Below are 23,519 nucleotides of genomic sequence, written 5' to 3' on the forward strand. Positions count from 1 at the left end.
ATAATCAAAAATTCTTTTATTGTTATCATTAATTATCGTATTAACTGCTCTTCTAACTCCTGGAGATTGTTTTTTAACTGTATATTAGATTAGGTCCCAAATCATAATATGTGTTTTTAGTTAATGAGTATTTCGTTAACATAGCTAATTGTTTATTAATTTTTTAAATTCTATTAAATCCAACAAAATAAATCGTGAAAAAACACGAAGAAACAATAAACATATTTAATTTCACAGCTGTTATAAATATCACAATATTTATTTCAAATTACTCTAACAAGAAATGCCATTAAATTATTATTTTTAACAATAAACTAAACACAATAAACTTTAAATCTAAAACAACGCTAATCAATATACCTTTATCGTACGTCATAAACATTCAACTATAAATTTAATTAATCCTATAAATCGATATCGATACGATAGCATCACTATCGGCCATATGCCGTCTCCCACGCGTGGTAATTGGCCAGCTTGGTCATAAAAACTGGCCATATTGTACGGTTTTACGATAGCGAAATTATTAGACACCCTTTTTGAAATCTCTAATGAGTGAGTGTTTTATCCTATCATAGCTTAACTTTTGATTCTAATTAAACTGTGTTATATTAGGCTGTAGAGTTCGCTTGTTTGAACGCGCTAATCTCAGGAACTACTGCACCGATTTTGAATATTTTTCACTAATAGAAAGCCACTTTATTCCTGAATGCTATGCCTATGAAAGCCACTTTATGCTGGCTATCCCGGTAAATCCTTCACGCATGTCGCAAGCAAAAGCATTATATAAATAACAGCTTTTGCCCGCGGCTCCGCCCTCGTTATAAACGGTTTTTCGGGCTAAAGTTTTCCGTTATAAAAGTCACGCTATATATTTTCCCGGAGCCTATGTTCTTCCCAGGGTCTCAAACTGTCTCTATACCAAACTTTATCCTAATACGTTGGGTAGTTTTGAGTTTAACACGATCAGGCAGACAGATGCAGCGGGGACTTTGTTTTATAATATATTTTTGTAGAACTTTTTAAGAGGAACAAACCCGTCATACATTATTGTTGCATTTCTTTAACCGTTTATGCAGCGCACGCAACAGAAGCTCTCAAAACTAGTAAATTTTACCCGTTTTTGCAACATGTTTCATTACTGCTCCGCTCTTATTGGGTATAGCGTGATGATATACAGCCTATAGCACTCCACGAACAAAGAGTTATCCAATACAAAAATAATTTTTCAGTGCGAACCGATAGTTCCTGAGATTAGCCATTACTGCTCCGCTCCTATTGGGCATAGCGTGATGATATAGCCTATAGCACTGCACGAACAAAGGGCTATCCAACACAAAAATATTTTTCAGTTTGAACCGGTAGTTCCTGAGATTAGAGCATTCAAACAAACAAACAAACAAACTCGTCAGCTTTATATAATAGTATAGATTGAAACTTAACCTAAATTCTGACAAATAATTACAAAGTCAGACCGCAATCGTAACCCCATTAATCTTGACAATTATCATCACATGTAACTCTATATGTACTATAATTAAAGGTAACCTTTGAAGTAAACATGGGTTGCAAATGTTATCTAATGAAATATGGTCCTACAGATATAAGAAATTAAATTGAACTTTAGCTGATAACGTCATGGCTTTATGGTTTAAAATAATTTTAATTGCTAGAACTGTAAGGTAGCGATGGTCTAGTAGTGGAATGGCGAGACGACGATCGCAGGTTCAAAACCTAAGGCAATATGGTCAGTTTTTGAATCTACGGTTATATTATATTAATCATCACTCTCTTCAGTGCCAGATTTATATTTTTTATGAGTGTAGGCCGTTTTATTTCCGTCGTTCTCTGTAGGTAGGTTTATGCATATGTATATTTCTAAAATACTTAATACTTAATAATTTTCCATTTGTTTGTATTATGAAAGTCACTACAGGTAAATAAACGTATTATTAATTAAATCGAGTGAGCGTCTTCTGAAATCTGCCGCTCCTAAGAGGCTGCCGCCCATAGGCCGCGGTCTATACGGCCTATTTACAAATTCAGGACTGACTCTCTTTAATAGTTATTGATAACCTACGATATATCAATATGTCTGAGACATAAAAAGACTGTCATCATCTTCTTCGCTCATTCTCACTTTTCTCTCTTACAAAAATTTAAAATCAATTTATAACTTACTTTCTATTAATGTATTTTAAACTGAATATCGCAGGCTTGAGATTTTCTCATACTTATGACCTATAGACGTTTGTTGCTTCTTTGTAAAGTTTTCTGTTAAACTGTGAAGTGTTGTTGGTTACATGTTTATTAATGCAGTACATGTGTAATTTTACCCTTTACTTATTTAATGTGTAACTGTTTAACTGCCCCAAGCAAACGTGTCTTATCACATCCTCTAACAACTCTAAACATATAAGCAACCCTCTAAACCAATAGCGAGTACCCAGCATCCCTGATCGTTACGCGAGATGTGATTTGTCGCCGCAAGCCACGCCCATCAAGTACGCAGCACTTGTTTTGTTACATCCTGAGGAAATGGGAGATTATTGGACTCCTTAAGGGACTAAGATTTGTAAAAATCTAGTTTGTTTTGTGAAGTAAGCAAGCTTAAAAAATACGAATTAAATAACCTGTTGAAGGCGGTTAAAAAGGATGAAAGAAAAGAAAGAAAATTTTATTATTGCACACAAACAGTATAACATGCACATAGTAACAAAAATAGAATAAAAACATACAATTATAGGATAAGATCTAAGTTAATTTTGTAGAAATATAGTTCATATTTTAATTTGTATTTTTTTAAATTCTATAAAGTCTTTTACATTGCTTTACTAAGTAAATGCCCATATTTGTCTTAACCTCTGCTAACATTGTGCCCAATTTTTTAATTGTACCAACATTTATTATTATTTGGATTTTTCTACTCAGTATCAGCCCGGAGTCTGGAATTTGTGCCCAATATGGCGATAGGCTCGGCCCCTATCACATCATGGGACGGAACATACTTGGCGAAAAGTGGGTGCCCTAGTTGCGCCTCTGCATACCCTTTCGGGGATAAATGCGTGATGTTATGTATATATGTACCAACATTTATGTTTCGATTTAAAGCATATTATAGTCAATGTAATTATTATCCATTATGAGACTTAAAATCTTATGTCTCCAGGAGGACGAGCGCAAAGTTTCACGCAGTACTTTGTCATTCAAAGTATTGTATGGCGCTGTTACAGTTTATGGCGGTCATGTCTTGCCATCAAGTAACCGGCTTAATTATCAAATCATTCAGTTGTACTGGCAAAATAATTTATACTAATCATAATCCTTATTTGCTTCGTCATAGTCGGATAAAAATACAGTCCTTTGCATCAAAGTACCTATTACATAACGCCTTTACAGTTGAATTGAGTAAAAAACTTGTTCCAACTACATTTGTAGCTAGGAACATGTTTCCTCCAAATTTTTTGTCTCCTAAATATTCTGATTTCAGCAACTTTCGTAACGATATTACAGTTTACGTTAACTACAAATGTTTTTATCAACGCGTTCATCATTGTATTAATTAGAAATCATTGAATAACTTTAGTTAGACGATCCAAGTACTTTGTTAGTTTAAATTATTTCTTCAGATAGTAACAGCTGACCATGAGCGCCGGGAGGGGGGTGCAAGAGGGTGCACGTGCACCCCCCTGTCCATAAGAAATCACAATACAAATAACTGAATACAATAGGAACTATCGACCGCAGAGATTTTATTGTGGTTTAGCATATACAAATACCGTTTATTAAAAAAATACGTTATGTAGTACCTACTGTAGTTGTAGATTCAATTTGCACCTCCCTAAAAATAGTCATGGCGGCACTTATGCAGCTGACGGTGTGTATATAGTCCAACCAGGACAACTGAATGTACTGTCCGCGATATGACCGCCCATTGTGTAACCATGTCTTCTATTTGTTTTCTTCTACGTTTTTCTGTTTTACTGGTTGTGCAATAAAGATTTCTATTATTATGGTCAATTCTCTTTATTTTAAAGGTTTTTACATATATATTTTTAAAAACATAATAAAATTTATGACCCTCCGATGGCGAAGCTCAAGACCCAGGCCACCGGCGGTTAGGGATTCAAAGATTATTATTATTGTTAAATTAAATGTTTGTTTGTTACAGTGGTCATGCACAAAGATAAGGAGGACATCCACGGACATCGGCGGGAGCATTCCCCGTACGACCACGCGATGCCCGACGGAGAAATGTTCCTGCAGGTTAGTATTCACTAAAATACATTAATTCACGCTTGTCTACGAAGGGTATTCGTTAATGTATCGTTTTTTTATTGCTATGTTACGAGCTTGTCGTTCGGCTGATGGTAAGCGATACTGCCCATAGGCAGCAGAAACACCATCCAACACCTTACAAAGTATTGTTTGGTATTTCATTGTGCTCGTCATCCTAAGACAGGAGTCGAACTTGCTGTTCGACAAGGCATTTATATCCAAGACCTCAGGCTGCAACAAATTCTAATGAATTCTTCGTTAATTTATTATGTATTTTCCTTTCTCGTGCATGAATTTAAGAAGGATCGGCTTTGTTATTTAACAATAATGCTATCTAAATGCACACTATAAAATAATTTATACTAATATATAAAGGTGAATAGTTTGTCTCAATGCGGTAATGTCAGAAAGTACTAAACCGATGATGATTTTTTTTTCACTAATAGTAGCGCGTAACTCCTTAGTGCTATAGACTAATACTTCTCTCCTGAAAATATAAAACTGGACTTTTAACCCGAAAAAACTTAGTTACACGGGCAGAGTCGCAAGCAAACCCTATTTTTTTATATAAAAGTTTCACGGCCACGAGAATACCTTTTTTTAATCATTTTGTAACTTTTAAATGAAAGAAATTACTACTAACTCTTAAAACTTCAAGTCATGTTAATGTAATTTGAAGGTTTGTATCATTGCTCTGTTTAAAACGAGACACTTACTAAGTGAGCAACTTGCTCGTCTCGTTATTATTATAAAAAAGAGATAAAACTAGTCTCTGAAGCCGTCAATGATCACTTTAAAAACAGCAGTGATGATAATTAAAAAATACAGTTACGTTAACAAGCGTTCCTATTATTAAAAAGGTTATTTTGTTTGTAATTAATTTGGAAATGATCAAGTCTAAAATACCAAATGTCATTTATGCACTGTATTTAATTTTGTAAGCACCGTATTTAAACAATGGAGGTGCTCACGGAATAAAAATATACATCAATATATATGTACTACGTACTAGATTTGACGTTCCGAACATTCACTGTGTTCAACTGAATTGAACTGTGATCCATTCAAACTGATTTTAGTATGATGTCAATATAGCTTGTGGGTGTGTACGGAGTGCGCTCATAATATAAAAACGCTAGTCTAAGTGCAACTTGGATGTGAATAAAAAATATTTGTGAAATAAGTAAAATTATATGTTATTTAAGTGAATAAATAGATTATGACAGTGACATTTTGGTTGCCATTTTAGTTCACATTTTGAACAAATAGTTTATAATATGGACGTTCGTGTCTATAGAATATACGTCAATGAAACTATATAAATATTTATTATCTATAAAAGTTAAATACCAATGTATAAATTCACTCATATTTTAAATTATTTGCCAATAAGAATATAATAAAAACAAATTCGTTTTTTTAAATCGTATAACAGTTAAAAAAGTATTAAGCGATGTTCAAACTGCAGTGAGTGTAAAAGATAGCAAAAACACATTTTCGCATGAATAATAATAGTATGGATGTACAGTTAAACGATGAATATATGAATTGTCCGCGTATAAATCAATAGCAACTAGCCAAGCCATAAATAAATGCCTTCTGACTGTACTCGAATGCGTTTTTGAATTGCCGGTTTCCAATGTTCCGTACGATAACCTACAAAAATAAAATTGTGAAATCAAGATTTTCTTATCTTTTTCTGACAAACGTCATATTGATAAAATGACATTTTTTATTGAATAAACAATATTTAGATCAACGAAAAATCCCTTTACAATTTATATAAACTCTATAACAATAAGAAAATTGTGATAATATGACTCCTTATTATAATAAAGTTTTACATCGGCATAACATATTTAATGTAATCTGTCTCAAAAAATCTTTGCATGTTTTCTAACTCATAAAAATACCCTCATTCATCCGTCAATGAACCCTGAACGTCTCAAACAATGTACAACTGCTCCAAAACAATATATCAGCGGCAAAGTAACTCGTTACCTTGTCACCGAAGGGAGCCTTAGTTGCGTCCATATTGAGAAAAAAAAGCCTTTATTTTAATTGCATACATGTAATAAACATAATTATATTGGTTTATAATTTTTATGACTTTTTTATTTTAGACCCGTTTTTATTAACGTTACATAATGGATAGGCGCACTAAAATATTGGCTACAAATGTAGGTATTTCGTGTTTTTTTTGTTCAATTTAAAAATGTTGATAGCTCGCGTAGTGTTTTTGTGACGTTTATGAGTTATTTGACAGAAGATATTATTTCACTGACTTACTATTACAAGGTCCTATGTTATTTTTACTTATGTTGCAAAAATTAAATTAAAAATGTTCATGGTAAAAATTAGAAAAGGCATTCATGATGGAACCGTGTTCTCCATCTTTATTTATCTTTCGGGATTATTGGAAATTTTAATACAGAAAGAATTTATAATTCATAAAAATCGTGTGATATAATAAATTCAATTTGCATATCAAAAATAACATAGAACCTTGTAATAGTGAGCCAGCAATATTATATACATATTATCCCTGTATACAATAAAACTTATGTTTAATTCATCTATTACGACATGTATTTTGATTCATATAAAAAAAATAACAAAAAACAAACATAAAATAATTTAACATAGCAGCTATATACAGATTACCAATTTTGGAATCAGCTAGCCTATCGCCATATCCAATCCCAGACTCTGGGAATATATTGCGCAGAAAATCTCAAGTCATCATCTTGTAATAAGCAGTTGTCCTTGTGTTCCAGGCACTCAACGGTTTCCTGATGATCCTCACGTGCGAGGGTGAAGTGTTCTTCGCCACGCACTCCATCGAGAGCTACTTAGGCTTCCATCAGGTAAGTAAGACTTCTTATATTCACAACTGGTCTACGGATCTTCGTGTCTCAGTTCAAAACGTTCCAACACTTACCAGTCAAGTCAATAATGTTAAATTATTAGTGCACATAATATCAACTACCAGTATACGTATACCTACGTTTTTAGTCAATAATGTTAGATTATTAGCGCACATAATATCTACTACCAGTATACGTATACCTCCCTATTATTTCGGATATATTTTTTAACTATTAGTATAAGTACCTTGGTTGGTGGTAGGATATATTTTATATTCGGAGCGACCACCGTACACAAGTTGTTAAAAGTCGCCATAGTGGCTCACGTGTGTCGTGTTTCAAGATCAGCCTATGTCTATCCAGTACCAACAGGCCGGCATAATTGTGTCGACTGCCGAAGGGTAATCATCTTTCGTCAGTCGACATTCTATTGGACCCCACTGTACTTACCAACAGGTGCAGTGCACATTTTGCCCATATAAAAAAAATATGATTTATTTCTAACTTTACCAATAAGTTCCAAATCATAAGACTCCCTTTATGTCGACTTAATATTGATATTCCGCAACATAATAATACCTACAATACAATATATATAACACTTCGTACATAAACACAAACAAAGAACACTAACGAACCACGCACTAATCTATTCCATCGACCACAAAAATGGCGACAGTTTTTCTCGTATAAAAACAACATTAAACTTATTAATTGCCGAGCAGAGCCAAGATACGATCGGCATAGATGTATTTTAATTACAATAATAAAGAACTATAAAAATAATAATTAAATTGTGTTAAGAGTTGGAAATGCTTTGTTTTATGCTATGTTATCGGTGGTGGTGGTTATCGCAGCCCATTTTCGGTGGCATTATTTTGGGGTTCTGTGAACTATTCAAATTGGGAAATGATATACTCAAAAATCGTTCTTTGATTTTGAACAGAAAAATTATCGAAGGTTGTTAAGTGTTTAGCATTAATGTCAAAACGACGGGTCCTTCGTATACTAACAAGTGCAAAAACACAACTTTACAGGAGAGTGATTTAAACATTCTAAACTTTGTAAATATTATAGTTCAACAGAAATCTTTGAATTTTTGAAATACTGAAGTATAACATTTCAAAATTAAACACAAAAAAGAAAATGCAGCCAGTCATATAAACTTAACATAACCTCAAAATAAATTTTACTCTTAAAATATATCACCGTTTTCTTCCAGTTATATCAGCATTGATAATAAACACATTTAATTTCGAAAACAGAATATTCTAAAATAAAAACCTCCAACTTTTGCCTCATTCGTTTATCACCTCTGAAATATTTATTTATACTTTTCATTTTATTTAAACAATTAAATTTAATCAGCTTTATAGCCACGGAATCGTAACATTAAAGTACGCTCGTTACTGCGCGGCAAATAAAGTCCCCAATGAGTTATTGCTATCAGGTGAAACCCCAATTTCGCCTCAATTCCTCCCTATGCTATAAAACTTTCAGTCAGTATAAATATTTCGAACCCCCGCGCTTTTGGTCACCTTAACGCCAAAGATTAAAAGTTTAGAGTGTATAGATTAGATTATACTCGGATGTGGAATATATATAATAATAATATCAGCCCTGTATTATATACTTGCTCACTGCTGAGCACGGGCCTCCTCTACTACTGAGAGGGATTAGGCATTTGTCCACCACACTGGCCTAGTGCGGATTAGTAGACTTCACTCACCTTCGGAATTCCTATCGAAAACTTCTTAGATGTGCAGGTTTCCTCACGATATTTTCCTTCACCGTTAAAGCGAACGATAAATTCACAAAGCATACACACATGATTGAATGTGGAATATATATTAAACAATAATACCTACTTGTCACCCGCCTACTTCCTCCTTCCTAATCCCCATTTCACCTATTCCAAGGTTTTTGAGGTGAAGATTTGAGTAGACTTGAGACCTCACAGAGTTATAACGAATATATTTTCATTTCGCAATGAAAGCGCATTTTGGTTTGATTTGACAAGCCTGCTATATGCCTCCGAATGCAATCAAAATAACCAACTTATTCTATACGAGTCAATTTTAAAATTAAGCATCACTTTGTAAATACAATGTCTCAATTTAGGGTAATGAGCGCACGCATGCGCCGAAGCCCATCATCACCTCAAATGACATAAGTCGCAATATGTGACGGATTTTGATAGCTGACTTTTGTTTATGTAACAGCGCCGACTTAGTTGAGATCAAGCTCTTAAGTAACATCTTAAGCTTGATTTATTAAATAGTTCAATACATTATATCTACTTGAAATTTTACTCAGTGAGATTGATTTATTAGTGGGGTCCTAGATCTCTTGTCTCTTAATAATAATATAATAATATCAGCCCTGTATTATATACTTGCCCACTGCTGAGCACGGGCCTCCTCTACTACTGAGGAATTAGGTCTTAGTCCACCACGCTGGCCTAGTGCCGGTTTGGTAGACTTCTTGTCTCTTAAAGGATACATTATATTAGGCACTAATAACTCGATGAAGTCTATGACCTCCAAAAAACAATACACTCAGAGGGGTAGGTTTGTATCAAATCGATTAGAAAAGCATTAAAGTCACCGATGCTTAGCGTACGAAGCCACGTGCCTGCAATTTGATTGCAACTATAAACAACAATGGCATCGATTAAACGGAAAACATTTACATTGTCAGGGGTTTAGGTGGATTTATAGTTTAAATATTAGGTAGAATCGTTGATATTTTAAGTTGGTAAAGGTTTTTTTTACAAACAAATACGGTAGGTAAGTTACTTATGTTTTTTGTCAAGGATAAAGTACATTTATATAATTATATTAAGCCCTATATAACAAAAAAATTGGTTGTATACTGTTCCAAACTCGACCGTCGTATTAACGAAGTATTCATAATTTTTGTAGTGAAACTTCTTTGAATCATTGTGATGTGAAACTTGATGAAACGAAAATACGTCACGATAAAGAAACAAACATATAAATGTATAGGATTAAGTCGACGAGAGATGGAGATAGAACAATTTACACAGTATTTTATATTCGGTCTCATCTTTGTACCACGCTTTTTATTTTTCTGCACTTCTCTATATGAACTTTACTTATACCAAATCTCACACTCCTGCGCACAGTGCTTAAATGAGAGTACAATGTACTTGACCTCATAATACGCATACAGATAAAACAAGACTCTGTCAAAGCGAATTATAAGACAGCTGAGAAATTATTGCAGTGTGAAGGTTTAGTTAGAGACGAACGAAGTGTTAGGATCGGGCTAAGATTCCAATTGCACGCAAAAAGTATGTTTTTGAAATGAATAATCTCACAAACAGTGCTTATGGTAGGAATCGAACTCAGAACTACAGCGCGTAGGTCCAACATTGTTTGATTCTAACGTTTAAATATGACAATGATTTTTGTACTCTCAGATACCTGATGTTTTTGACACTGTAAAAAATACTATAATAAAATATATTAAAAACAGACAAATACAACTTAAAAACAAAGTCAGCCACTTTTACAGCAAAAAAACTAAAAAAACACGTCAAAAATATTTTAAAAAGTATTACTTTAATAATCATTTTAAAAAAATACATTTAACGTCCCATTTAAAACAACAATTAAATTCTAAATACGGCTATAATCGGCTTCCATTACGCGATGCAGATCGCCCGGTGCCCACCAGGTGTCTATCGATCCCGCTACCCCACGAGGGGCTGAGCTCACAATTAGGCATATATGACTCACGTACCAACGGGAATATTAAATAGATATTCATAAAAAAATATGAAGTTCGAAAATCAAATGGGTATTAAAATAGAAATGTCTCAGGATGGCGAGCGCAGTGGAATACTAAACAATAATTTGTAATTCAAAGTGTAGGATAGTGTTCCTACTGTTTATGGGCGGTTATGTCGCTTACCATCAGGCGAGCGGCAAGCTTGTCTCGTCATTCAAAGAAATAAATAAAAAAATAATGTAGGTAATGAGTGCCTCGGTGGCTTAGTTATACCCACACGGCACGAGTACGAATATCGCGCTGAGGTCTTGGGTTCGAATCACTTGCACACTATATCTCCTGCGGACCTGGTTAATCTCCATTGACATTAGCCGCCGTGGCCGGAATTCGGCTAGAAGGGATTTACTCGGTATTGCTCGAGGCTTTGCTCTTTTGAAAGGCCTTTCCCGCTAAAAAAAGGCCCTAAACACTGTAGCGATTAACAGCGTTACGTCTATGATGCCATCTCTTTAAAATATCCCATAATGTTCCATGGGAACAAACTACCGGGATAAAAGTAGCCTGTGTGTTAATCCAGGTTTATCCGTGTGTTAAATTTCACCTAAATTCCAACTGTTTCTGTGTTTACTTCTAATAAACATTCAAACATTTTGACAAACTTTCACATTTTTACTATTATTAAGATACGGTAAATGAAATATCAGAAATAAATATAAAGATTTATTACCTACCAAATGAAGGTAATCAGTTTAATATTATAATACAAGTAACAGTAAATACTGATGGCTGGCCTCCTAACTGCGTAAAAATAGGACCCATACTCTAAAACACCGAATTTTCCCGCAAATCATCTATTAACATTTTTCGGTAAAATAAATTTGAGTGACAACCCTAACAATTTGGCAAATGAGGGCTGTCGCGTTCCTGGCAATTAGAAGTTTGGGTTATGAGACATGAGTCATTTGCGAAATTTTAATTGTCTTTACAATGTTTAAAATTGGGGGAACCGCGTTTAATTATTAAAATATACTGATTGACTCATTTATTAACGAAACAATGTCAGAATAAATAAAAAATTAATTAACAACCATAACAGTAAAAGGGGTTATTATTTACTGAGTTGGTATGTCGAGTAGGTTTTCTTTCTTTCTATCTACCACTTTACCTATTTGTGATGGAAAGTAACAGAGTTCAATGTGCTATTTCATCAGAAGGACATTGTAGCCTTTTTAAAAACATGACATTATGAAATTTACAATCTGATATCTCAATATATAATAATATCAACCCTGTATACTGTGCCATTGCCGGGCACGGGCCTCCTCTACTACTGAGAGGGGTTTAGGCCTTAGACTATGACGCTGGCGCAGTACGGACAGACTTCACATACTTTCGAAATTCTAATAGAGAACTTCCTAGGTATGCAGGTTTCCTCATGATGTTTTCTTTCACCGTTAAAGCAAGCGATATCTCAAAAATCAACATGACATTAGTGAAGTAATTGACTAATAAAATGTCTAGTTAATATCACTAAGGTTTTTTGACAAATATAGTACTTACCTAAATAAAATACTTTATTTGACACGTAAGCGAACAAAGTTGCATTTATGATACGTCAAAACAATATATAAGAATACTCACTATTATTGCTAAATTACATGTAAGTCAATTATATAACTATAGTCCTTTTAATGTTTGCCATCATGCGTGCAATCTCATCATTATTAATCCAAAAAAAACCGTAAGTAATAAAATCAAACTTTAAAACTAAGTATAAAAATATTACAATATTATTCGAATAGCCCAACCATTATCAAAGGCTGCATAATTACACGAAGTATTTAAAAAACAAATTTTCCTATAAAACGCTGTACCCATCAATCAGACGTTCCGAGTAACATAGGTGCCAGGCAACAGTCACCCCTCGCCGAAACAAAAACCAATTACACAACAAATCATCTTCTGACGTTTATGCCATCGCAATATGTTTTGGTTCACTGTGCCACCCCTATATTAGGGTTGTGCGGTTATCGAGTTTGTGGATTACGTCATTATTTATATAAAGCTGGTAGACTTTGCATAAAGTTTTTTTTTTATTGCTGCCCAAGGCAGACGCGCTAACAGCCCACCTGATGGTAAATGGTTACCGTTGCCTATGAAACCAATTTTAATTATCAAGTAAATAAAATGCCCAACTTGCTCAGTTTCTCGCGTGGTTGAACTAGATTATGAATTTAAGGCAGTCCATGACAAAGATGAATGTAAAAATATTTGTAAAATAACAATAATTTTAGACATTATTATTTGAAAAAAAAATCAATTTAAATTCATGATATTTTTGACACTTTTTTGGTACTAAGCATAGAACTATAAATGGAATGTATACATCTAAAGATACTGTGAATCCTTGCAAAAAAAGTCTCGGCTACACCTTCATCACATACAATTATCTATAAAAAAACTAATTATACTTATATATCTTATCGATAAAACTCTTATTTCCCGTCCGTATTTCGCCTCCCTACTTTCCATTTAAATTTGTAAGTAGGGTCCCGAAAGTTGTACATCGCACCATTGATTATCAATTTGTTTTGTGCTTGCGTTTCTGCATTATCAACACTGTTTACACGGCTTTTTATTTTGTTATGCTTGGAATCATTAATATTATCAATTTTGGACTCTATTCTTGTATCATTAAGGTTGTTATAAGTTTTTTTAGCGTTCGAAATGAACACGTCAATCTTGGTTACAGATGATAGGTTAATGAACGGGGTCTAATCGATTTTAGGGTCTCTCTGTGGTTTATTGATTTACGATTCGTTTGTGACTTGCTCTTTTTCTTTGGCTTTTTCTTGTTTAATTGAATGTGGTTAGATGATTATTAATGGGGCTTTAATGAGTTATATGTCTTCATTAAAACCTAGAACATTGTTAGGTTTAAATTTTGTTAATCTATTAAATTGGTATATCTTTATTCTTGGCTTCAAAATCCTGGATATTGTCTCTATACGAAAAATAGAAATTGTTTGTATTTTTTCATTTCTTATAATAGCTTTTCTAAAATGTAGATGTATCTTGTATAATATAAACGATCCATATAAACGCTTCTTGGCATTTAAATAAATATCTAAAACCTAAAATTTTCACATTGGTACCTACGTTCTTAGTAATAATTTTATTACATTTAAGATAAACCAATAAATAGCGACCTGCAAATTATTTATGTATGTTCATAATAGTTTCAATAGTTTGATCTGGAAATCTTTGGGGGAGGCTCATGTTTAGCAGTGGACATGCTGCGGCTGATGATGATGATGAAAATAACAGTTTCTAAGATCGCGAACAAAAACCTTTCTAATGTAATATCCCAAGTGGACAATTGATATTTCCAACTCCTCCCTATCTTTCTATTTCATTAATTTCATTGCGGGATAATAACATATTAGTTTTCCCTGAGACTCGCCGAGCTTCACTGCTCAGTGTCATATAATGCGTGCCACTGCTGATCCTGGCTTACAGGAGTTGTAGTGGTGGGTGTGAGGACGGGAAAGTCTCTATTGTAATATCCCACATTCAATCCAACTCTATATCTTCCAGTCAGACATCGTCCATCAGTCAGTATACGAGCTGGTGCATTCTGAAGATCGCGAGGAGTTGCAGCGCCAGATCCTGTGGAACTCGTTCCTGCCGCCTGAAGTCAGTAACCTGAGCCTGCAGGATGTCCTGCGGCCGGAGCGAGCGCACCTACTGGAGCGGAGCTTCACTGTTAGGTTTAGATGCTTGCTGGATAACACTTCAGGGTTTTTGGTAAGTTCTTAGTAAAAATGTCTTCCTTGAAGAGTTGATGATATTAGATAATCCAAATATCATTAAAAACTACGCTTAATTCTTTCTGCAATATAATTGAACAAATTTGTTTGACTAACAATATTTAAATGGGATAAGAACAAAAAAATTCTAGTGAAAACAGTCAGGAAAAGGCAAATGAGAAATAAAGAAACAATTTATATAAGCCGGCTATAAATTGCTATAGCTAAAATTTTAGTATAGCCACATGTTGATTGAAGTCCAGAAAGAAGACTCACCAAATTTATACTAATTATATGACTCATTTACATTATATAATTGTCTACTTCACAATATTAAATCATATAGTATTCTAAGTATAACTGTCAGAACTCTCGAAACTTCTACCATTCCTGTATAATAAACCCAGCCTTTCCCCAGCGACTTGACATCCGAGGCCGCATCAAAATCCTCCACGGGCAGAATAAGAAGACCGAGGAACCTCCCTTAGCGTTGTTCGCGATCTGCGCGCCCTTCGGACCTCCGAGCCTCCTCGAAATCCCTCAGAAGGAGGTCATGTTCAAGAGCAAACACAAACTCGATCTCTCTCTAGTCTCCATGGACCAAAGGTAAGGGATATTCGATAATTATGAATGAAATATTAAGTGCTGAAAAAAGGTTTAATCCTTACGCGATTTAAATCGCCCAAAATCGGTTAACTGGAAGCATTACTAAAATATTCTAGGACCAATAGGTTTTTGGATAAACTGATGACGTGTTCTAATATGATTTTTCATTTGATCTAACATCGAATCAAACAATGAGCCATCAACGCGCCAAAAAAACGCAAAGGGCTGAACCAAACATACGCGTTTATAACACAGTTATAAAATGATGATCTCTTATGTTTACGCGAATGTTAGACATTGAAATAAAACTAAAAACTATTTAAACGGATTTTATCGCGGTTTTTTATATTATTATTTTCTCCCGACGTTTCGAAGACTTTGCAGCCTTCATGGTCACGGGGGGGACTGAGGTGTTGTTCATCCGTAAAGTTAAAGTTAGTTTAATAATGATCTTATATAGGACAAACAAAAAGAAATATAGGGACCCGCGTAAAAGAACATATAGCTGACGTGAAACACCGACGCTCTACGAAGTCTGCAGTCGCTGAACATTCTGAAGGAGGCTCCAATCATTATTTGCGATTAGACAAGCCACAAATCCTTGCCAAAGAACACCGATTCCTACCTAGGATGATTCGCGAGGCTATTGAAATTAAAAACACCCAAATTTCAATAGGGAAGATGGTTGGAAGCTTGCACAAGCCTGGGATCCTGTTCTACATTTAATTAAATCGGATCCCAAAAGACCGGCTGCCAGACCTCAAGACACTGTGAGCTCATTCTGCGTAGATCGGACCGTCAACAGATAAAATTTTTTAAAATGTTGTATATTTGAAAAATGTAGGTAGATATTGTAACTTTGACTTTACGGATGAACAACACCTCAGTCCCCCGTGACCATGAAGGCTGCAAAGTCTTCGAAACGTCGGGAGAAAATAATAATATAAAAAACCGCGATAAAATCCGTTTAAATAGTTTTTAGTTTTATTTCAACAGTTATAAAACTTTACGTCCATGCTCCATATTTATAACATTAAAGTTATGTAAATGAAAATAGAAACTACAGCATTTATTATATAATATTTCAAAGACAAAACATTTTTATATTATAATATACAAAGTGTTAAACAAAAAACACCCAAAACCACCCAGATACGAAAAAGAACAAAACCCATCACCACGTGGTAACAATTGTATTTGTAATAAAAAGTTGGCCGACCATAAACGCAGGTAATGGATCGGTTAAAATCCATATGAAATCTATAATTGTGAGCCAGTTAGGCCGGAACGGTGCGTTAACCTGTGGAATGATACGGTTCAGACGTTTTGTGAGGATACTCGCGAATAACTAAAAGAAACTAGTTTCTTATTTTATACATAGGTAGGTAACTGCGATAAATTATAGGGTTAATAATTAAACCGTCTATAAGATTTAACGATAACACATAGACATCATCTATGTTTTTTTCTGTGCATGGCATGGTAACCGCACTGCACCCGATGGTTTTATCGGGGCTAAGGTTTTATTAAAAAAATATTATGTAATCGTGAAAATTGAGTGAACACCGGTGCAAGCGGGCGTATGGAGCGACTTAGTCATGAAATTATGACCAAGCTTCTTAAATATAGATAAAAAAGTAATTCTTTTATGGATCACGTCGACGATCCAATCAATTTGTGAATATATTTGGATGTAGGTTTATTTTTGTGCATGTGTATTTTCCATACGTAACTATTATATGAAATTGGAAATAATTAACTACGCTCAGCTCGTCTTTTGCATCCACTGATGAGCTACTCCTTACCTATGAAAATGCTCCGTTATAGAAAGCTAGTTCAAAATCCATCTTTCAATAATATTCACATTGTTTCCAGGGGTAAAATGCTATTGGGTTACACGGACGCCGAGCTGGCCAATATGGGCGGGTACGACTTGGTACACTACGACGATTTGGCGTACGTTGCGAGCGCTCATCAAGAATGTAAGTATTTTTAAGGAAAGTAATGTTATTTTCACCCATGGCTAAGAACTCATACACATCAACACGATATGACGTCGCGTCGTCCTACGTCGAAGAATCGTGGCACGTCGCGATGTCGTGTCGCGAATTTTTACGTTGCTCGTCGTAGATTTCCACAATACGACGTCGTATCATGTTCATGTGTAAGAGTCCTAACTGCCTGCCTAAAATTAAATTACTACAAAACCGCAATAAAATCCGAAAGACTAGTTTTATTTCATTGTGTAGCATTCTTAACATTAACTATAAGAAATCATTAAGTTATAACCAAATTTTGCAGTTCAAATAATGTATCCCATCAATTCCATTCGTTCCAGTGTTAAAAACAGGTGCTTCCGGGATGATCGCATATCGCTTCCAGACGAAGGACGGGCAGTGGCAGTGGCTGCAGACCTCCTCTCGGCTCGTCTACAAGAACTCCAAGCCTGACTTCGTTATTAGTACTCATCGGCCGCTTATGTGAGTATTGAGCAATTTGTAGTTTAAGTAAGGAACAAAATATAGTTTATCTTGAAGGGTTTGATACCGCGAGGGTAAATATTTAAGTGATATTCACTGAATTGGTATGAGATTAGAGAACTCTGTAGTAAATTCAATTATCATAAAAAGACAATATAGGAGTATTGACGTTGTTTTAACAGTTGATGTAGTTAGCAAATCTTTTTCTAGTTTAATAATTGAACAAATTTTCTTTCCAGGGAGGAGGAAGGCCGAGATTTGCTCGGAAAAAGAACGATGGACTTCAAAGTGAGCTACCTCGACACTGGCTTAACCAGCCTCTACTTCCGAAACGGAACAGCTCTCTGGCTGCGAGACCACCGTCACTACTCCCCCCCGCGCGGCGCGACGGTACAAGACCCAGCTCCGGGACTTCCTCTCCACCTGCAGGAACAAGCGCCGAGTGCCAACCACCCCTGCACCTCCCCCAGTGGACTACCTCGCAGCCGATGCTGTCGCTGCAGCCTACACTAACCTCAACGGGGCCTACACAGCCTCCTATGGAGAGTATCCCCCAGCCCCTATCCATTATGCCCTCCGTTAGACGACAGATTCCTTACAGCAGACAACCTTTTCCATCAATATAAACCTTTATCCTACCATTATACTCCGTACGCACCAAATGGCTTCCTTGAACCAGCGCCTCCGCCTGGGTACGAAGTGGCTCCGACGTACCACAGGCCTCCGTCGCGAGAGTACACGTATATAGACAGTAGTGGAAGGTATATGAGTCCAGTGGCTGGTCAGGAGCGGAGGTCGCCGAGTGTGGTCCCAGGGCCGAGTCCTGCCGGCTCCAGCGGGTCGGCGGAGCAGGACAGGATGCAGCAGAACCAGACGACGGAGATGCCGCGGCAGACGGTGCTCATGTGGGGCGCTGGTGGTACGGCTCAAGAGGTCCCCGTGGAGTACTCCCCCCCACAGGTTTGGAGATACCACCCTTCGCACTACCACACCGCTGAGGCGACCCAGTGAAAGCTTGTGCAATTTTTAGTTCGGTTAGTTTACAAGCTCAAATCCGGCGTTCTGTAACGTTTCCGCGTCTTGGATTATTTTCTATACGTCCTTTGTAAATGAAAACTTTGTTACCAGTTTTAATTTTCTTAATTTTATCCTAACGATACCTCGCTCTGTTGGATAGTTGTACGTAGGCTGTTTACGAGCAGATCTTGGTCTTTCAGACTTAAACAGGGTCTTTCCAATATCATTGTAGATAATTTTTTAATTGTATATTTATAAAGAATTCTATCCAAATATATTAAATAGTAGTCCATTTTAATTGTAAGTTATTTTAGACACAACGCAACGCTAAGGAGCCAATTGCATTGTGTAGGTCGGCAATTTTGTTTACCTTTTTATAATTGGTGACGAAAGCATAGCAGTGAACATAGCTAAGACGCCTTTCTACAATTGTTTATGCTAATAGAAAACAAAAGAATGACATATATCTTAGCGACAGACTTATCAGTAATTCAAAAAAGGAATGAAATACTAACAAAAAATTATAGTCTAAATATCAGCACTAAGAAATTTTTGTTACTGCCTTAGTAGACAAACGAGCAAGCAATCCGCATGATGGTAAGCAGCATTAGCTGCCTTTAGCAATGCTAGAGGTACAGCCAAGCTATATTTTTAATTATCCAGTTCAAAACAACTTAAATAAAAAAAAAAAAAAAAAATTGTTGGCCGAACATTGTATATTGGCTGTCACACACTAGCGCTTAGAATATTGTAAATAATTATTATAGTGAATGCCTGAGCTTTGTGTCGACATTTATAAAATAAGACATTTCCAAAACAAGTGTTTATCACTGCCTAATGAATATGGAACGAATCATTTCAGCTTAAGATATCTTTTACTTTTATGTACACCAGGATACAGCAGGAATTTTTGTGAAAACATGTTCAAATCATAAATATTTTTTCTTTTCAAATAAAAACTTATAAACATTGTACATGCTTTGATAAAGACCTTTATTTCACACCTCAGTTGTCTATATAAATTCTTATTAGTGTCATTGCATTGGGAAAATCTATCAGTTTAAAATATTATCAAAATCTCCGCACATATCTATGAAACATATCGAGCACGCAAAGCAAAATTTTGATAAAAGCACATTCTTTTGATTGTAAAATTAATAATGGATACTGAATGTTAAACAAGTATTACTGATACAAAAATATAATTAAATTTGAAGTTGAATGTTATTATTATTCAACCAACCTTGCCTTCCAAGTTGGCACTGTTTGCAAAATTTGTTGCCTAAATACACTGCGATGGTTGGTCGAACGGTTGGACAGTGTATGCGTACCATTACTTTTACACAGAAAAATATTATTTGCGTTTCCTATAATAGGGGTATTACACGGTAGAAATGTGTTTCCTTGAATATATGTCAATTTCAAAAATTTTTGTCCTAATAAGCAATTATTATATATTTACCTCCAATTAGTAGAACACCGTTGTAAAATTTTATCGATTTTCTGCATATTTTAATTAAATAAATTAAACATTACTGTTCTAAATTCAAAACGAATATAAAATATTTTTTTTTGCATTAGTCATAATATAAATCAAACTATAGGGTGTTCCAAATTCAAATCAGGTAAACTACCCTTCCACACGTGTAGTACCTCTATGCGCATTGTCATGCTTGGGACGGTAAGCACTGCCACGCCAGCGTACACGTAGCACATTACTGTACATACACTGTGCTTATTTTGGCCTTTTATTAATAAAACGTTTCTTTGTGCTACAGTGACGCGGGCGTTGGCACGGCGGACATCAGAGTTAATCTTCCGCAGAATTAGTTATAAGCGGTTATCTCGATTTCACGTTAATGTGGCGCGACATGTTGAGCAACGTTGCGGAACTTCTTATTCATTAAACTTAATAATCTCTTGTAAAAAACAGGTCAGTTTAGAAGTTGTGTATATTCTGCTAACACGCAATGTTTTGCAACGATGCTGAACTTGTTGAGCGGCACATCTGTACGGAATGTGATCACGAGACTTTAGTGTAATTTTTACGAGTAACACTTATTGTTTTTGCTCAAACTTCATCTATTTAAAGTTATAATCGCTAGATCAATGACTAAATTCGGCAAGGTGATATTGGAATATTGTTTGTTAAAACTTTGAGGGCTAAGAGATTATTTCATGTCATTTAAAAGTAATTCAGATTGAAGTCTCTTACCAAGAAATTACGATAAAAAAATACTGCCTTTAAAATACTTATTCCTTTTGTTAGGGCTTTTGTAATTAAATACAGTATAAAGAAGCTGTCCCAATAGAAAATGATTGCTATACTTACTTTAACTTTTTACTGAAACATAAACCTTGACAGACAAAAATATTTTTATTTTACCCTAATATATTTATTTCATTACCAAAAAAACTCTTGACATTAAATTTAATATTAAAATTAGTGTTGCTCGTAATTTCAATGTTGAATAAATATAAAATTCATCGTTACCCGGCTGAGCTGCGAAAATACTTAGACCATCAAGAAAGGGCGCTATGTGATTTTTGCGTCAAAGAATAAATCTGTTATTTTTTATCTAACAACTATATAGAAAATACAGTTTTGTGTCATTATTAACGTACACAAAAATAAATTTTAAACACTTTTCCATTTTACACGCAACACAACAGTTTTTTATGAATGTGTGCATCAACATATTTTGTCCTTATATTTTGGAATGAAAGATCATAAGTCACATACTTTATTTATTGTCAAAGCTAAAATACATTAAAAAACGTAATAATAATCAAATTTTTAAACAAGTATTTTATAGCCAGATAACATTGAATGATATATTTATGTCAACTCTTCTTGTCTTGTCAATGTAAATTCTTTTCCTATTTTGTATCGATACCACATTAACCGCACGATTTTAGTATCGATAATGTATCTTCCAGTTTGTGTAAATTAGCACGATGTCAAAATTGACGTTTGTCACTCAAGCTGACAGTTTGACAGCCGTCCATTGACATCTGTCACTTTTAAATTTTCAAATGAACGGCTAAATAAAAATATAAAATTTATAGACTTGAATATGTTTTGTGAATGGGAAGAAAGCGTACTATAAATATTTGATGGCACATGTTTGCTAATGTTATAATAAAATCTTCAACTCTCATTGACTAAAAAAATAAGTATAATTATCTAACAAATATTAAACGTGAACTCGGTGCTCTTATCGTTTTATTTCCCATTTACGAAATGTATTTCTAAATAAATAAAATAAATAAATCGATCGCAACATACAACATCTGTATATGGCGGCATACAATAACCATTCACTCTGTTTGCTTATACATGATATTAAAATCCGGACCGAAGCTACCCTTGCTATGGACAATTTAAAAAGTACTTTTATTTCTTTTCAACTATTCAAAAGTGACATTATACGTTAATACGTAACGAGAACAATATAGAGCTGAAGCAATATTTGATGTCGCCATTAAACTCAATTTTTTTTTTAAAATATGTATCCCATACGTTCAGCATCTTAAAATACTTGTAAGATTTTTTTCTCAATTAGAAATAAACGAAATCACACAAAATCTTCTATAAATTAAATATAAACTTGCTCTTATTTATTAAAATGTAAATATATTTAGGTTAGAAGCTTACATTATTGTGTATTATCCATAATATTTAAATGAAAATAAATTAATTAAGATAATTAATATTTGAACAATATCTGTATTTATTTTAGCATATCATTATGATGTAATTTAAAAGAAAATCAAATAAATTTTTCATGCCACTGATTTTGTCTTTAAGTTTTTTATCCACTTGTTTTTATCATAAAAATTGAGGCCTGATATCGTTTTCTATTAAATAAAAAAAAATAATAATTCATGTTATTATCATAATAATTTGCAATGGTTTGAATATCGTCCGATAAATTAACAAAATTTAGCTATAGTGCTATCTAGACATATAAATGAGAACTAAGTAGTACATTGGATCATAAAGTTCATTTTACATAGCTTCACTAACATTTAATACTCACACCTGCTCACAGATGGCGCTGTATTTTAATATTTATTTTAACTGACTTGAAAAAGGGGGAAGTTGCTCAATCCAGCTTGCCAATTACAAAAATTATAAACATAATTTTATGATTTTTTTCGTTCGGTTCAGTAGATGTCTATTGTCCCACTTTAATTTCATTGAACCTTGAACTTTAACATAGAAACATCAGGGACTACTCAAAATCCAATACTCATATTGTGACAGAAGTATCTTCAGAACAAAACAGCTACTCTACTATGCTCAAAGACTTCACTGGTCTTAAACGCTTAAAAGATGAATGTACCACTGTAAAATAGTAAAGTTGTTGTGCCGACTCTACATTAAGTACTACAAATTTACTTACTTACTGTATTAGTACATATAAAAATGCGATCGTTTTTACTATTATTAAAACCGCTGAAGCGATCTGAATGAAAAGACAAACAGACCACGTCTCGAATTAACTTAAACACACACACAACTCACATCTTTTATGCCCGAAAGGATAGGTAGAGGCGCAACTAAAACATCCACTTTCCGCTGTATGCTTTCCGACCCATGACGTGATAGGAGCGAGTATCGCCATATGGGCACATTTCCAGATTCCGGGCTCCGATCACTGCCTGACCCGGGGATCGTATCCAAGACTTCAGCACTAGAG

The 23,519-nt window shown here is 34.5% G+C and overlaps 1 protein-coding gene across 1 annotated transcript; it reads left to right on the plus strand.

Moving 5' to 3' along the window:
* The first annotated feature begins 4,175 nt into the window (after positions 1 to 4,175).
* On the plus strand, positions 4,176 to 20,232 carry LOC115455985 (aryl hydrocarbon receptor). The gene is given in 9 exon segments (XM_030184828.2): positions 4,176 to 4,266; positions 7,056 to 7,145; positions 14,499 to 14,708; positions 15,129 to 15,316; positions 17,192 to 17,298; positions 17,655 to 17,796; positions 18,036 to 18,122; positions 18,124 to 18,344; positions 18,347 to 20,232. Coding segments are annotated over 9 exon segments (1,596 nt in total). The 5' UTR covers position 4,176; the 3' UTR covers positions 18,808 to 20,232.
* Positions 20,233 to 23,519: the final 3,287 nt, after the last annotated feature.

This window comes from Manduca sexta, chromosome 6 (assembly GCF_014839805.1).
Source record: "Manduca sexta isolate Smith_Timp_Sample1 chromosome 6, JHU_Msex_v1.0, whole genome shotgun sequence".
Lineage (NCBI taxonomy): Eukaryota > Metazoa > Arthropoda > Insecta > Lepidoptera > Sphingidae > Manduca > Manduca sexta.